Source organism: Polyodon spathula, chromosome 14 (genome assembly GCF_017654505.1).
Source record: "Polyodon spathula isolate WHYD16114869_AA chromosome 14, ASM1765450v1, whole genome shotgun sequence".
NCBI lineage: Eukaryota > Metazoa > Chordata > Actinopteri > Acipenseriformes > Polyodontidae > Polyodon > Polyodon spathula.
In genome coordinates this window covers 31,672,347-31,684,857 of record NC_054547.1, presented here as the reverse complement: position 1 = coordinate 31,684,857, position 12,511 = coordinate 31,672,347, and the positions used below count along the sequence as shown (strand labels likewise).

General features: G+C 37.3%; 1 protein-coding gene across 4 annotated transcripts in view; it reads right to left on the bottom strand.

Moving 5' to 3' along the window:
- Positions 1-2,145: 2,145 nt before the first annotated feature.
- LOC121327028 (collagen alpha-5(IV) chain-like) overlaps positions 2,146-12,511 on the bottom strand; it is a 44,997-nt gene continuing 34,631 nt past the window's right edge. Inside the window, exons 32-53 of one of the 4 annotated variants that reach the window (XR_005951523.1) lie at positions 12,193-12,360; positions 11,605-11,694; positions 11,070-11,204; positions 10,743-10,841; positions 10,430-10,519; positions 10,149-10,288; positions 9,819-9,945; positions 9,590-9,670; positions 8,894-8,992; positions 8,693-8,740; positions 8,406-8,591; positions 7,819-7,949; positions 7,412-7,484; positions 6,930-7,001; positions 6,523-6,648; positions 5,833-5,931; positions 5,319-5,531; positions 4,932-5,109; positions 4,622-4,736; positions 3,510-3,682; positions 3,268-3,431; positions 2,886-2,977 (exon numbers count right to left, since the gene is read on the bottom strand). Coding sequence is in view for 3 of the 4 variants with exons in the window: in XM_041270790.1 (XP_041126724.1) it covers positions 2,899-2,977; positions 3,510-3,682; positions 4,622-4,736; positions 4,932-5,109; positions 5,319-5,531; positions 5,833-5,931; positions 6,523-6,648; positions 6,930-7,001; positions 7,412-7,484; positions 7,819-7,949; positions 8,406-8,591; positions 8,693-8,740; positions 8,894-8,992; positions 9,590-9,670; positions 9,819-9,945; positions 10,149-10,288; positions 10,430-10,519; positions 10,743-10,841; positions 11,070-11,204; positions 11,605-11,694; positions 12,193-12,360 (2,522 nt within the window). In the remaining variant the exon portion in view is untranslated. Of the gene's footprint in view, positions 2,978-3,267; positions 3,432-3,509; positions 3,683-4,159; positions 4,338-4,621; positions 4,737-4,931; positions 5,110-5,318; positions 5,532-5,832; positions 5,932-6,522; positions 6,649-6,929; positions 7,002-7,411; positions 7,485-7,818; positions 7,950-8,405; positions 8,592-8,692; positions 8,741-8,893; positions 8,993-9,589; positions 9,671-9,818; positions 9,946-10,148; positions 10,289-10,429; positions 10,520-10,742; positions 10,842-11,069; positions 11,205-11,604; positions 11,695-12,192; positions 12,361-12,511 lie in introns of those variants that run through there. The other 3 variants (XM_041270790.1, XM_041270792.1, XM_041270791.1) reach the window with 3 other exon arrangements.

The window sequence follows — 12,511 nt, the reverse complement described above, 5'->3', positions numbered from 1 at the left end:
TTATTAGGTAAGACTCAGTGGTAACACCTTTTTTGTTCCTGGGTAGTAAGTGTTATTTCTTAATTGCTTATGCCTCAAAAGTATAGAAAATGCCTATTATTCCCCACAAACTTTGCTTTTATGACCAGGACAGTGATATTTCAAAATATCACTATTTCCAATGGGAAAACGGGCAAATGTGTGTCTTTTCGTTCACATAAAGTCAGAAAAAAAACAACATATGAATCCAAATTAACATGTATTTATACTAAAGTAATACAAAAATGACTACAAAAGATTTAGAAGTGAGTAGTTTTTCGAGATTTACGATTGTACTGTAAGTATAATCGAAAAGACACACATTTGCCCGTTTTCCCATTGGAAATAGTGATATTTTGAAATATCACTGTCCTGGTCACAAAAGCAAAGTTTGTGGGGAATAATAGCCATTTTCTATACTTTTGAGGCATAAGCAATTAGGAAATAACACTTACTACCCAGGAACAAAAAAAAAAAAAAAAAAAAAATTGTTACACGGTGTTATCACCCCCGTGAGAATCAGCCTATCCTGGTCCTCAACTTGTCAGCTTTTTCAGATCTTTAACTTTCTTGTGGTTTTTGATTTTGTACTACTTGTGAATTTAAAACTGAAATGGGGGGGGGGACGACTGTTAATAGATGACACTTCCTTGAATTACAGGAATCCCAAAGAACTCAGCAGGGTTCTGTGACGTCGTAATTACGAGACCGAAGGTCTGTTTGGATTCTAAACTTATCAGACAAAAACGAGATGGAATAGTTTGACTTTCTCAACGAAGAGGTAAATGTTTTTTGTTTTTAAATTCATTTTTATTTACATGCATAAGACGAGGTTCAGCAGTATAGTTTTTTTTAAACGTAGTGTTTCAGTGATGTAGAGACGGTCTATGTCGTTATCCGTTTCTCCAGTTTCAGATACGAATGTACCAGCTTTACACCTTTTTTTTTTTTTTTTGTTAACGTATTCTCATTTTGTTGATCATTAATGAACATTGTATTTTATATTATATATATATATATATATATATATATATATATATATATATATATATATATACACACACACACACACACACCACACACACACACACACACACACATATATATATGGCCTATTGCTTATTAGCCTAGATTAGTTCTTGTATAAGCGAAATATTTTGCTCATACTAGTAGGCTAATGTTCACCCTCTTTGGACAGAATACTTAGGTGAGAGTTAGCCTGACTGGGTGTGAATAATCCTGTAACATTGCCTAACATGATGTACATTTAGTACTTTTGTGATGAAGTCCATTTAATTGTCAATAAGGTGGATTACAGGTTTCCCAGCTGTAGGGCAGGTCGTGTAGAAATATGCCAGGAGGCAATTCGGCCCATCTACCTGAGCTTGTCTGTTTCCCAGTAGCTGATATATTTCAAAACTTTGTCAAGTTGGGTCTTAAATGATACAAGTTATTCAGCCTCTAGATGCTCCTCTCTCCAGATTTCAACATAATGAGATAAAATTGTGAATCAGTTTACCACATGTCATTTTAATTGTATGTTACAGCTCCAAATATGCCTGCAGTTTGTTATGGTGGAAGTTTTAGTGTAGGAAACCAGTCTCTATATTGTATGGAATTTCTTGCTGAAACGACTAGATTTAAATGTGTTTATATACTGTATTGTTAAGTACTTCAATCCATTCAAGATTCAAGAAATGTTTGTGCTTTCGTGTGGCACAGATCATATATTAATTGACAGTAAGTAATCCTACAGTACGTGAGTATAGTGCAAGTGTTTATTCACCTTTTAACACAATTAACTAAAAAGGGGCAGATCTTACTATCGCTAGCCTAACATTTATGTTTGCAATCCTTATTTCACTGTATTTCTATTCTATTAAGTATTGTTAATAAGTTTGATTAGCATCAGCATTTAGATCCACCACTGTGTTTAAATCATTAAAATAGCCTCCAATGTGTGTTTGAATATATTTGCACTGTTGATTAGTTTCTTGGGTATGTTACTCATGCAAAGTACGATGATCTGTGAATAAATTATTGGCCAATATTATATATTCATAATGTATCTGTTGGGTGGACATAAAATGGACTGTACTTTATGGGGGATAAAATCAAACAACTTAGTACAACAAATTGAGCATATTTAATACACGTTTCATAACATGTTTCCATACATAAATAAGTTTGTACAAAAGTCTTCTTGGTGCTATACACTCAGCTTATAAACTGTTCCAATGTGTAATGCAGGTCAATGAACTAAGGTTAGTTAATTTCAGTTTTATTGGTTACCCAGACCCAAATATAAAATTAACCATACTGGTTCACATTAGTTCTGGAAATCAGTTATGTAGTAAGGATGTGACAGTGCAAGTAAACAATTTTAGTACCAATTCAGTAGTTTATAGTATTTGAATCAAGTGCAATTACATCAATACAGATTTTAAAGTTTAAAAACTTAAGTTGAAAGATCTGAATATCTGTCGATAGGTCAGGTTTGCCAAGATTGCAATAGCTACAATCCATTGACACTACTCTCAATAGATATATTATTTTAGGAATTAATGCAACTTTTCTTGACAAAATGCTTGCCTGTGACACAGATATAACAAACTACAAAATACATTATTTAGCAATACAGATAGATCAGTAGCACCACTATGTGTATTATAATCTCGATACAATAATCTGTTTCTTTGTTAGAAAAAGTGCTTGATAAACAAAAAAAGTTTAAGGCACAGTTTTAAGCACTTTGGGAATACAGTATTTTATAATCTTCATAGAGTTCATCAATGCCTGTATTATTACACAGTTGTTAAATATTTCAAAGCCAGTCAGTCAATTCTTTTGGAAAAGCAGCATAATATTCAAGGTATTTATTTATTGCTTCATGCAGACACGACAGCGACTAATGATAGTTTCAAGTTTCCCAGACTTTAATGTTTGTGATCTTGGTTTTCTAAAACAAAACAAAACAAAAAAGTAGAGGTTAGTGCAATTTCATACTATTTTGTCTTCCAAAATGTCTTCATTACAGGGATATTTAAATTAAACCAGCTAGATCATAAAAGGCTGCTGAAGCTTTAATAATTTTCTGAAGTATGAGTGCATCAAACTTTTAATTTAAATTTTATGATGGAATATGGTTACACTACAAATCAGTATTTTTCAACTGCAAAGGATACAGTGCACATCACAGTTTCTTCCTAACAAACAGTTGTTAATTGTAATTGATGTTTTTAATGTAACCTCCAGTAACCATCCTCTGCATTAGTCTGTTTCTGATCAAGTGAATCCCTCTGCCTCAGGAATCTGGAATCTGTCCTGCAGTTTGGGTGGATTTATTGCCACTGTAACTAATGCATTTTTATCTTCGCCAAGATCTTTTGTAGTGTTCTTTTAAGTACTCCAATCTGTAACAGAAATCTATGTCCAGTAAAGCTGGAGGATAATCCATGTACGTTGAGGAAATTCAGTAGTTTCTGCTTTACCTGAACATTTGAGAAGACTGTAGTGCTGCCAGCCAGTAGCTATAAGAGTTTGCATAATAGTTGCAGGTTCCCTTGCCGTGGCATTCAATAAATGGTACAGGCCGAAATTCCTCAAGACAGGAACCTGGTGATGCCAGCGGCTGCCCAGCGCCTTCAGCACCTGCACTTGTTTGCTAATCAGGGTTAAAAAGCAAGACTTATACACTAGGCTGAAGGTGTTAGTATCACTTGTGAAATCAGGCAATTTAATACAAGGGAAACGTTAAGTTAATAGGGGCAATACTGTTCCTAATTTCAATTAGTGCTGGGACAAATATCTGAGATTGAGATTACTATATTCAAAAAACTAAAAACCACAGTCTCTATTTAGATGTTCTAGATGGCAAAAAGTAAACAAATCAGATTATGCGCACGCATGCATAGTGATCTCTGGAGGCCACCTGGGTCAAAAACACGTGCTGCTTTAGAACGAGTCAGAATCTCATGGGACAGAAAAAAGGCAAGCACGTCATTCTAAAGTGCCTCGCTTAGACAGTGCCCAACTTGCTGAAAATGTTGAGAAGTATTCTTTACTTCTGGGATGTTTTTTTTTAACTTTAACAGGTTACATAGTGCAATGTCTTGCTGTAAAATAAAAGGCACACACACGGGACACGCCCCCCTGCCCCTGCTGCTACGCTGTCTCTGCCTGCGTTCTGAGCAATATAATGGCTTTTATTCCTTTTTGAAAAAGAACAAATACTTAAATTTTGAGTGAATATCCGAACATGAAAATCCGGTTTTCGTCTCAGCACTAATTACAAGGATACCTGGGTGATTGCAGCTAGTCTTCATTAAAAAAAAAAAAAAAAAAAAAAATTCAATATTAAAATATACATAAGGGTAATAATGATAACGATGTGCATTTTAATCAGCTGTGACATGTCTGTGGAGCATTAGTTACACAGCTTTTCGTCTGCATGCACATAACATCTACCCTGAATTAATTTTCTCCATCACATGTGATTGATGTATCCTCAATCACTGTAGAGAACAGATCCCTAGGATCTGGTTTACTTGAGATGAAATGGCCCATTTTAGAAAAGAGACAGTATACTGTACATCGCTCTTACCATTACAAATGAGAAACCAGTCCAGAGTGAGTTCCACCCATTCGGACAGGGTGGGGTTGTTGTTGTTTGACTATGAACTGCTATTGTATTTGCAATACCTTCACACACTGTGCATCTGTAACAGGAGGAAACATGCAGCAGATACATAATTATAAAAATGTCTACATAAATTCTGCTCTAAAATATTAAAACAAAAAATCCAATTATGTATTTATAAAGTGCAAAAGTCCCAAATAAAGCCCAGTTTATAATATGTCAAATTACAGTGTAATGATGATCCATTTTTATAATTAATAAATGAAGGCTGTACCTGCTTATAAATGGTTCTAAAGTTACACCTGAGATTGGAGCCATATCTGCTGGCATTAGCTGATCAGTAGAAAGCCAGTAGGAATAATCATTCCTTGAAGCAAAATTACATGTACCACTGACTGTGCAATATAAATACGGCATTGTAGAAAACCTTTGTAGGCAGCTTCCAATAGTACCTATAAGACAGAAAATCTGCATTAAAAGCTACAAATATTACAGGGTTCAACTTTTCAGTATGCAACGAAGCAACCGTCTCCTACATGTTGGGATGCATTTTTAAGTTTAACTTTCTCCAGTTGTATAATTCAAGGTCATTAAGCACTCTTATGCTCGACTTATTTTCAGATGTGCATTATTCAGTCAATAAGGCGATAGTATAAGATACCTAGGTCTTGCCCATGCGCTCTGTCATTAGCCTTTACGAACAGAAGAGAGTAGCCAGAAAAGAGCTGCTTTGTCCCAGCTGGACACAGAGGAATGGCTCTTGACTGACTGTGACGGGTGAAGATGAAGCCCTCAATATCCCTAATAGTTCTGTGAGTTCCAGGAGGTCCATCAGGGCCCTTAGGGCCTTGGGGTCCTAAATATCCAGGTGGCCCTGACAGAGAAAAAAAAACAATAATATATATATAATATATATATAGCATTAGTATATGAATATATATATATATATATCGATATATAGCATCCCACAGAACCCGGCAGTTTAACCAAATGTTTCTGAAAACTAATTTAGATTTAAAGTAATGTCTAGTAATGTCTGAAACTCTCCCAGTTTAAAACATGCCATACATTTGTGGGGTGGGAATGTTGTATCTATGTAAAGCTATTTGCATGATAAGGCACTGTATAAATTTAAGTTGATGTTGCTGTTAAACTGTGTCTCCTTCTTTCCAAACCTCTCCTTCCAGGAAAACCGTTATCTCCCTTTGGTCCTGAGTGGCCAGATCTGCCTGGTTTGCCTTTCTGACCTTGGGCTCCCTTTGGCCCTGGCTGCCCTGTAACACACAACAACACAACCATCAAACCACGTCCTAACCACTGCTATTATAAATGCAAAGGCACATTTTCTGAGAGAATTAAAACAAATGTAATATTATGGGGGGGAAAAAAAAAAAAAAAAAAAAAAAAGCAGCAGTTTTGTTTTGAGTAGTTTAATGCCGTCAGCATCATTTTATAAAATAGAGGCCCCGATATCTTAAAATAACATTACAGTGACAATTGCAATGCAAAGAAGAGTTTGAGGATTTTTTTTTGTGGAAAAGGTGTGCTGGCAGCTTACATTCCCAGCCAATGTCCTCCTTTTCTTTTGTGGTGAGGTTACATAAAAACAATCACAGGTTTTCGATTTGAATATAAAACATGATGCATGTGGCTTGGAAGAAAAACACGTGGTCGGTCTCCGACATTTCTTCATCCCTGCCCAAATTTAGAACCATGTAACAGTTTTCGAATGTATACCTGTAATATATGCAAACATATTTGCCATCCATATTGGGACATCCACTAAATTAAGTTGCTGCAGATATTTTCTGTGTAACCATATTACAACTTTAAATGACATTATTTTGGAAAATGGTATGTTGTACCTTTAGGGCCTGGTGTTCCTGGCCATCCTGGCTCTCCTAGGTCTCCAGGTCTCCCAGGCTCTCCTGAGTATCCTGGATCACCCGGTATTGGCACAGCCAACACCGTTGTATCTTTTCCACGGGGGCCTTTAAATCACATAGAATTTTCCATTAGTTTTTATGTTCTTCACTGCAAGGTTAAATACAGTTATACAAGTTATCCATAGCATGTACTTTTACTAAAATAAACTAGTAAAATGTCTTCAATACAGATTAAATTATCAAGAAACAGCTAAGGTTTAAGTTAACTGATCCAAGCTGTTGTTTCATGCTAGTTGAATGCATTAAGATATTCACAGATGCAAACAGAAGGGGAATTTGATGTCAATGTCAACATTTTTGAGCAGAGTAACAATCCCTATACTCACCGGCTGGCCCAGGAGTTCCTTTTAACCCTTTAGCTCCCTTAGCGCCAGTAAATCCATGGACACCTTTCATTCCTGTAAACCAGACCATCGTTAGCAGCGGAATCTAAATATTTCTGTCAGGAAACTTTCCCAAAAAAACAAACAAACATTATAGGTTTCTCATCCTACATTTTAACAAATAAGCTCAAGTAGACTCTTGAACAATCACATGAGTTTGACTTCTTAATGAAAAAGTTTTAGTCAGTGCAGAGACTTACCTAATTGTCTATTAAATCTATTGGAGTGCATCATGAAACGTGTATATTATTAAATGATTAACTCTATTTACATACAGTGTACATTATATCCACTCTGTATGGCATATGCACTTAGCATATGTACACAAGTTTAATGTTCGACTGGATGTATTTCTGGTAAATAACGGAATTAAGAAAGTAAACAAATTCAACTGTTTAATTTAATCAATGTAAGAAAAGCAGTACCTGTTACTCCAGGAAGACCAACAGAACCAGGATCACCTTTGGGACCTGGAAATCCTGGATCACCGTCAAAACCCTGCATAAAACAGAAACAGCAAATATAAGTAACTGGGTGATGTACTGTATGCACCTATGCATCTCCAGAATTCCAGTGACAAATTCACATATGTTGCATATTCAGATTTGCTTGCCCCTTTCAGAAAATAGTAGTACTTTACATAATGTGGCATTAATTACAACAAAGTCACAATCCATATGTGTAATTACAAAACAATTAAATATATCAATGCCATATAGTAAAAACCTTTGTGTTCTTCTTTCTCTGCAAGCTTTTCAGTATCGTTCGGTTTTTCAACAGTGCAAAGTTTTAAAAGGATAAGAAAACAATGCACTGTAAAATTGTTACTTACTGGTATTCCTGGAGGGCCTTCATCCCCTTCATCGCCTGCCTGACCTGGTCTTCCAGGAGGACCTCTCAATCCCTTGTCTCCTTTGATAGAATATGTTACTGGCCCTGCAGGTCCACGAGGTCCAGGATCTCCTGCAAACAGATGACAATAGTCAAGGAGGATCAGCTTCAATGCCATCCATGTTCTAAAAAAATTCAATATAAGCACTATATGGTGCAAACCATTATGTACTACCTCAGTATTAAATACCGTTATTGGAACGAAATCTTATATTTTACATTTTTTATAAATATTGTTTGTAACAAATGCGTGAACGCTAGTACATCATCCTTACAGAGTTTGAGATAATTACAGTGCAACGGGTTATATGAGTCTCTTTGATGTCAAATCTAAGACTGAAACAACCTCCCCAGTCTTGGTATTTGTTCCAACCATGTCCTTAATTATAAAATGTAATAATTAATCCCCAGACCAGGTTGTTTAAACCTGTAGTTGAATGGTGCTCCAAAAAACAGAATTGCCAAAAGGAGCTGCACCTTTCCCACTGACTTTCCTGCCCAGTGCACTGGGTTATTGTTCCTCCTTACCATGTCTTCCAGGTGGGCCTGGTTGACCCTTGTCTCCTTTAGGGCCTTCAATCCCAATCCCAGGACTCCCAGGTGGACCAGAGTTTCCAGTAGGTCCTATGGGTCCAGTAACTCCTCTGTCCCCCACTGGTCCTGGATAACCTGGTGGCCCAGGGGGACCAGCTGGCCCGAAATCCCCTTTGATACCTACAAGATGCAAGATGCAGAAACGTCCATTGCGAATTCAGTGGCTATGCAGTAAAATATCAATACGATAGAAATGTTTAATTTTATTTTTGTTCATTAACCTTTTGGGCCTGGAAAGCCATTGGCGCCTGGAATTTGGCCAGGAATACCTGTAAATTAGACAGTAAAAATTGTCTGTTTTTAGTTTCAAGCTAAGGAAAAAAAAAAATCTAGTCTTAATATAAATTTCTTTCTTTATAGAAAGGCTCTGCATCAATGTTTCACATAACCTGCTCCTAACCTATCGATCTACAGTTCTGTACCTGGCTCCCCCTTTTCTCCTAGTCGTCCAGGAATGCCATCGTGTCCTTGTTTCCCCTTTTCACCTGGGGCTCCAGGACTACCAGGGGCTCCTGTGGTACCTGTTATATCAAATAATAATTTACAAGACACTCAATACAGCTACAATCCTCCTTCACTTATTACATAATGAAATGTGACTGCTCAAATCTATGGGTTAGAATTTGGTTTGATCAGTGGAGCTTCCCCTCCTCAATACAACGATTGCAGGTTTGGACACCTCCTGCTACACACAGCTGTGTTGAAAGGCCTCATGAGGTAGCAAGTTACATTCATCTTCTAAAGCATGTTAACAGTTCAGTGCAGCGTAGTGGTTTAGGTCAAGCTTACATATTTCACTTTCAACTGGATTAACAACTAATTATTGGGAAGTCCAATTAGGCATAAAAAGTAACTGTATCTGTCATGATGTATAAGAAGCCTTGCTTGCTGTCTGAATGTGGAGCCTATTTAAATCCAGCAGACAACTTTGAGGGTTATGTTAGTCCAGCATATTTTGGAACGACTCTGTAAAACTTCTCCCAACAAATGTTAGAAATCTACTTGAAGACCTTTGTGAAAGCTGCACAGGATATGCACATGTAGACATCCTAAAAAGTTATTTACAATGGTGAGCAAAGGTGGTTTGAAAAGCCCTTTGACTTCCTTGACAAATGTACCTGGAAGTCCTCTTGGTCCAGGGGCTCCTGGAGGACCTCTTTCTCCATCAGTCCCCTTTTCACCACATGGGCCTGGCATTCCTGTTATAGAAAACAAACAGTAGCACCAAGCTGTGTCATTGCTACATCAGTATTTTTAAAAAAAGGTAAAGCAAATGAAATACAGTTAGTAACACAGTTAGACATTTCATGAAAATGCTTATTCTACAAAAACTTAAAAAAACACAACCTTTAGTTCCTGGGATTCCAGCATTTCCTCTATCTCCAGATTTTCCATCTGGTCCTGGGTTTCCAAGTAGCCCTGGCATCCCAGTCTCCCCTCTTTCTCCCTCCAGACCTGGAATGCCTGGGTCACCCTTTTGAAACAATATCAGAAGTAAACAGGTTGGGGAAGCTTTCCATACGCTTAGAGTTAGAGAAATCACACATCATAGCCATATACCATTATGTGACATTTGTATAAAAAGTGCCACTTTTGATTGTGCTGTGGCCGAGAATTTTAAAACAAAACAGTGCTACTGGATTAGTTTGTCCTTATAATCTCACTGGTTCTCGGTACCTTAGTTCCATCCAGTCCTGGACGGCCATATACTTCTAAACTTGGTTCTCCTTTTCCCCCTTTAATGCCAGGAGTGCCTGGGTAACCTGCAGACCCAACGACTCCAGGAACACCAGAAGACCCCTTCTCTCCTTTAGGCCCTGGGCATGGAAATGTCAGAATTACAGCAAAGGAATGGTTATATGTGTGATTAATGTACATATACCAGAAGAGCTTCTCTAAATTGCATATTACCACGTCTATTTAAGTCATTGCATCAGGTGACTGTATAAATGTTGTACCTGGAATTCCCATCTCCCCGGCTTCGCCTGCTGGTCCTGGAAAACCTGGAGCTCCTCGATCACCTGGAAAACCTGGATTACCTATAGACCCTAGACAGAAACACAAACCAATATGGGCCCAAGTTTTGTATGATTTTTATTATCTTTTTTTCAATGAATATTAAACACAGCAACAAGAATAAAACAAAATACAAAATCAATACCAAGATTTAAACAAACAAATAACTCCTAAATTAAATAAAAAGTTAATTTTAACCTTTTAGCTGCCTTAGCACCAGGGGAAAAAAAAGAGCTATGTGACACATTCTAATACCTTGTGGTCCTGGAGGCCCTGGGGTTCCATCCTTCCCTCTAACTCCTGGGTACCCTGGTAGTCCTCTGTCACCCTTGAGTCCATTCGGCCCGGGTAACCCTACAACCAGACAACATTTAATGATCAACAAGTAATATTTATTGGCATACTTGAGTAAGTCGTAACTCCCTATACAACATAAACAATTGGATGATGTTCGATAAGATCTTAAAATGAAGAACATTAAGACTAGAATGTATTAGCATAATTATTAGTATTTTTTTAATTATATATGGCAACAAACTTAATAAGACAGCGAAATGCCTTAAATTCTACTCTTGTACCTACCTGGCATCCCTGGATCCCCAGGGAATCCTTGAATTTTTTCAATACTGGTTTGCCCTTGGGGTCCATTATCTCCTTTTTCCCCCTTCTGTCCACCCCTGCCCTTATCTCCTGGTTCTCCATCCTTGCCCATAAAACCTACCATGAAAATAAAATCAAAACAAGATTAAAAACATTAAACCATATTGTTATACAGATGTCTATGGCAGTGGAATTCCTCTATATTGTCAATCAATGGGAGTTAAGTGCTAATAGAGAGAAGGTCCTAACAGTGGAGTCTTCCAAGTCAAAGGGGTCAACAAACAATGGCCTGCCAGATGAGGGGACAGAGTTTACTGTTTATACTATCTATAGGATATTGCATAAGACATAACTGTAAATTTAGTTTTCCTGAATAACTGCCATGTTTCACAATCAATAGCTCCCAAGTTTATAAAATAAAGACTGGTGTGGAAGCTAGCATGGTTTAACATCAGCACCTGTGTGACAACTATAAATATGTTGAATATTTAAATGCTGAATAACTCAGTTTCCATACCTTTAGGTCCAGGTCTTCCAGGGTTTCCTGGAAAACCATCAATTCCTTTTAGTCCAGATTTCCCCATAAGACCTGGTTCACCATCTTGGCCTACATATTACATTTAGAAAACAAATACAATCAAACTTTTTCACCATTATAGTTGCTTTAAGATCCAGTACATTGTCCACAACACATTCCTATACATAGGGTAAGCGTATGAAATATCTGCAGGACAAACTATATTGAATGTCTGGAACTACATAGATTTTAATGCTACTTCTCAATCAGCCCCATACATGTAGTATTTGGGAGTTCTGACAACAAACTAGACCTAAAAAAACTGAAACAGTTGAACTTGTTCTTGCTGGTGTAGTATATTTAAAAACTGTTGGCTTAACATTCAGCAGAAACACCATGTATTTGCAATGTTCGTCTAAAACAAAGTGTAGCAGCCCTATTTTAATTTACCACTTTTAGATTAGTGGTCAAAGCAAGAAAGCATCCTGTGGTATTTCCTTTTGGAAGCTCAACCCCAACTCAACCCAGTCATTTATGTACAGTTGTCTGCAATTTTTTAATTCCTGGCTACTGGAAGCCCTCCATTACCTCGTGCCCCAGGTGCCCCATCCAGGCCTGGGAAACCCTTGTGTCCATCTGACCCAGGATTCCCTGGACTCCCCCTTGCCCCAGGTAACCCGTTTAATCCTGGAGGCCCTCTGATATCCAGTCCTGCTATACCAGGGTTCCCTTTCACACCAGGAACCCCAATTATACCTGAATCAGAAAATACAGAACAATACAAATTCTGACCAATCAGCAAAAGTGTAATAACAATACATAGAAAACTGCTAAACAGTTCTCATCATCTGTAAATGTCTTCCTTCTTGTTTTAGGTTTTTGTGCTGAGACAGTATTGTATTTCCCT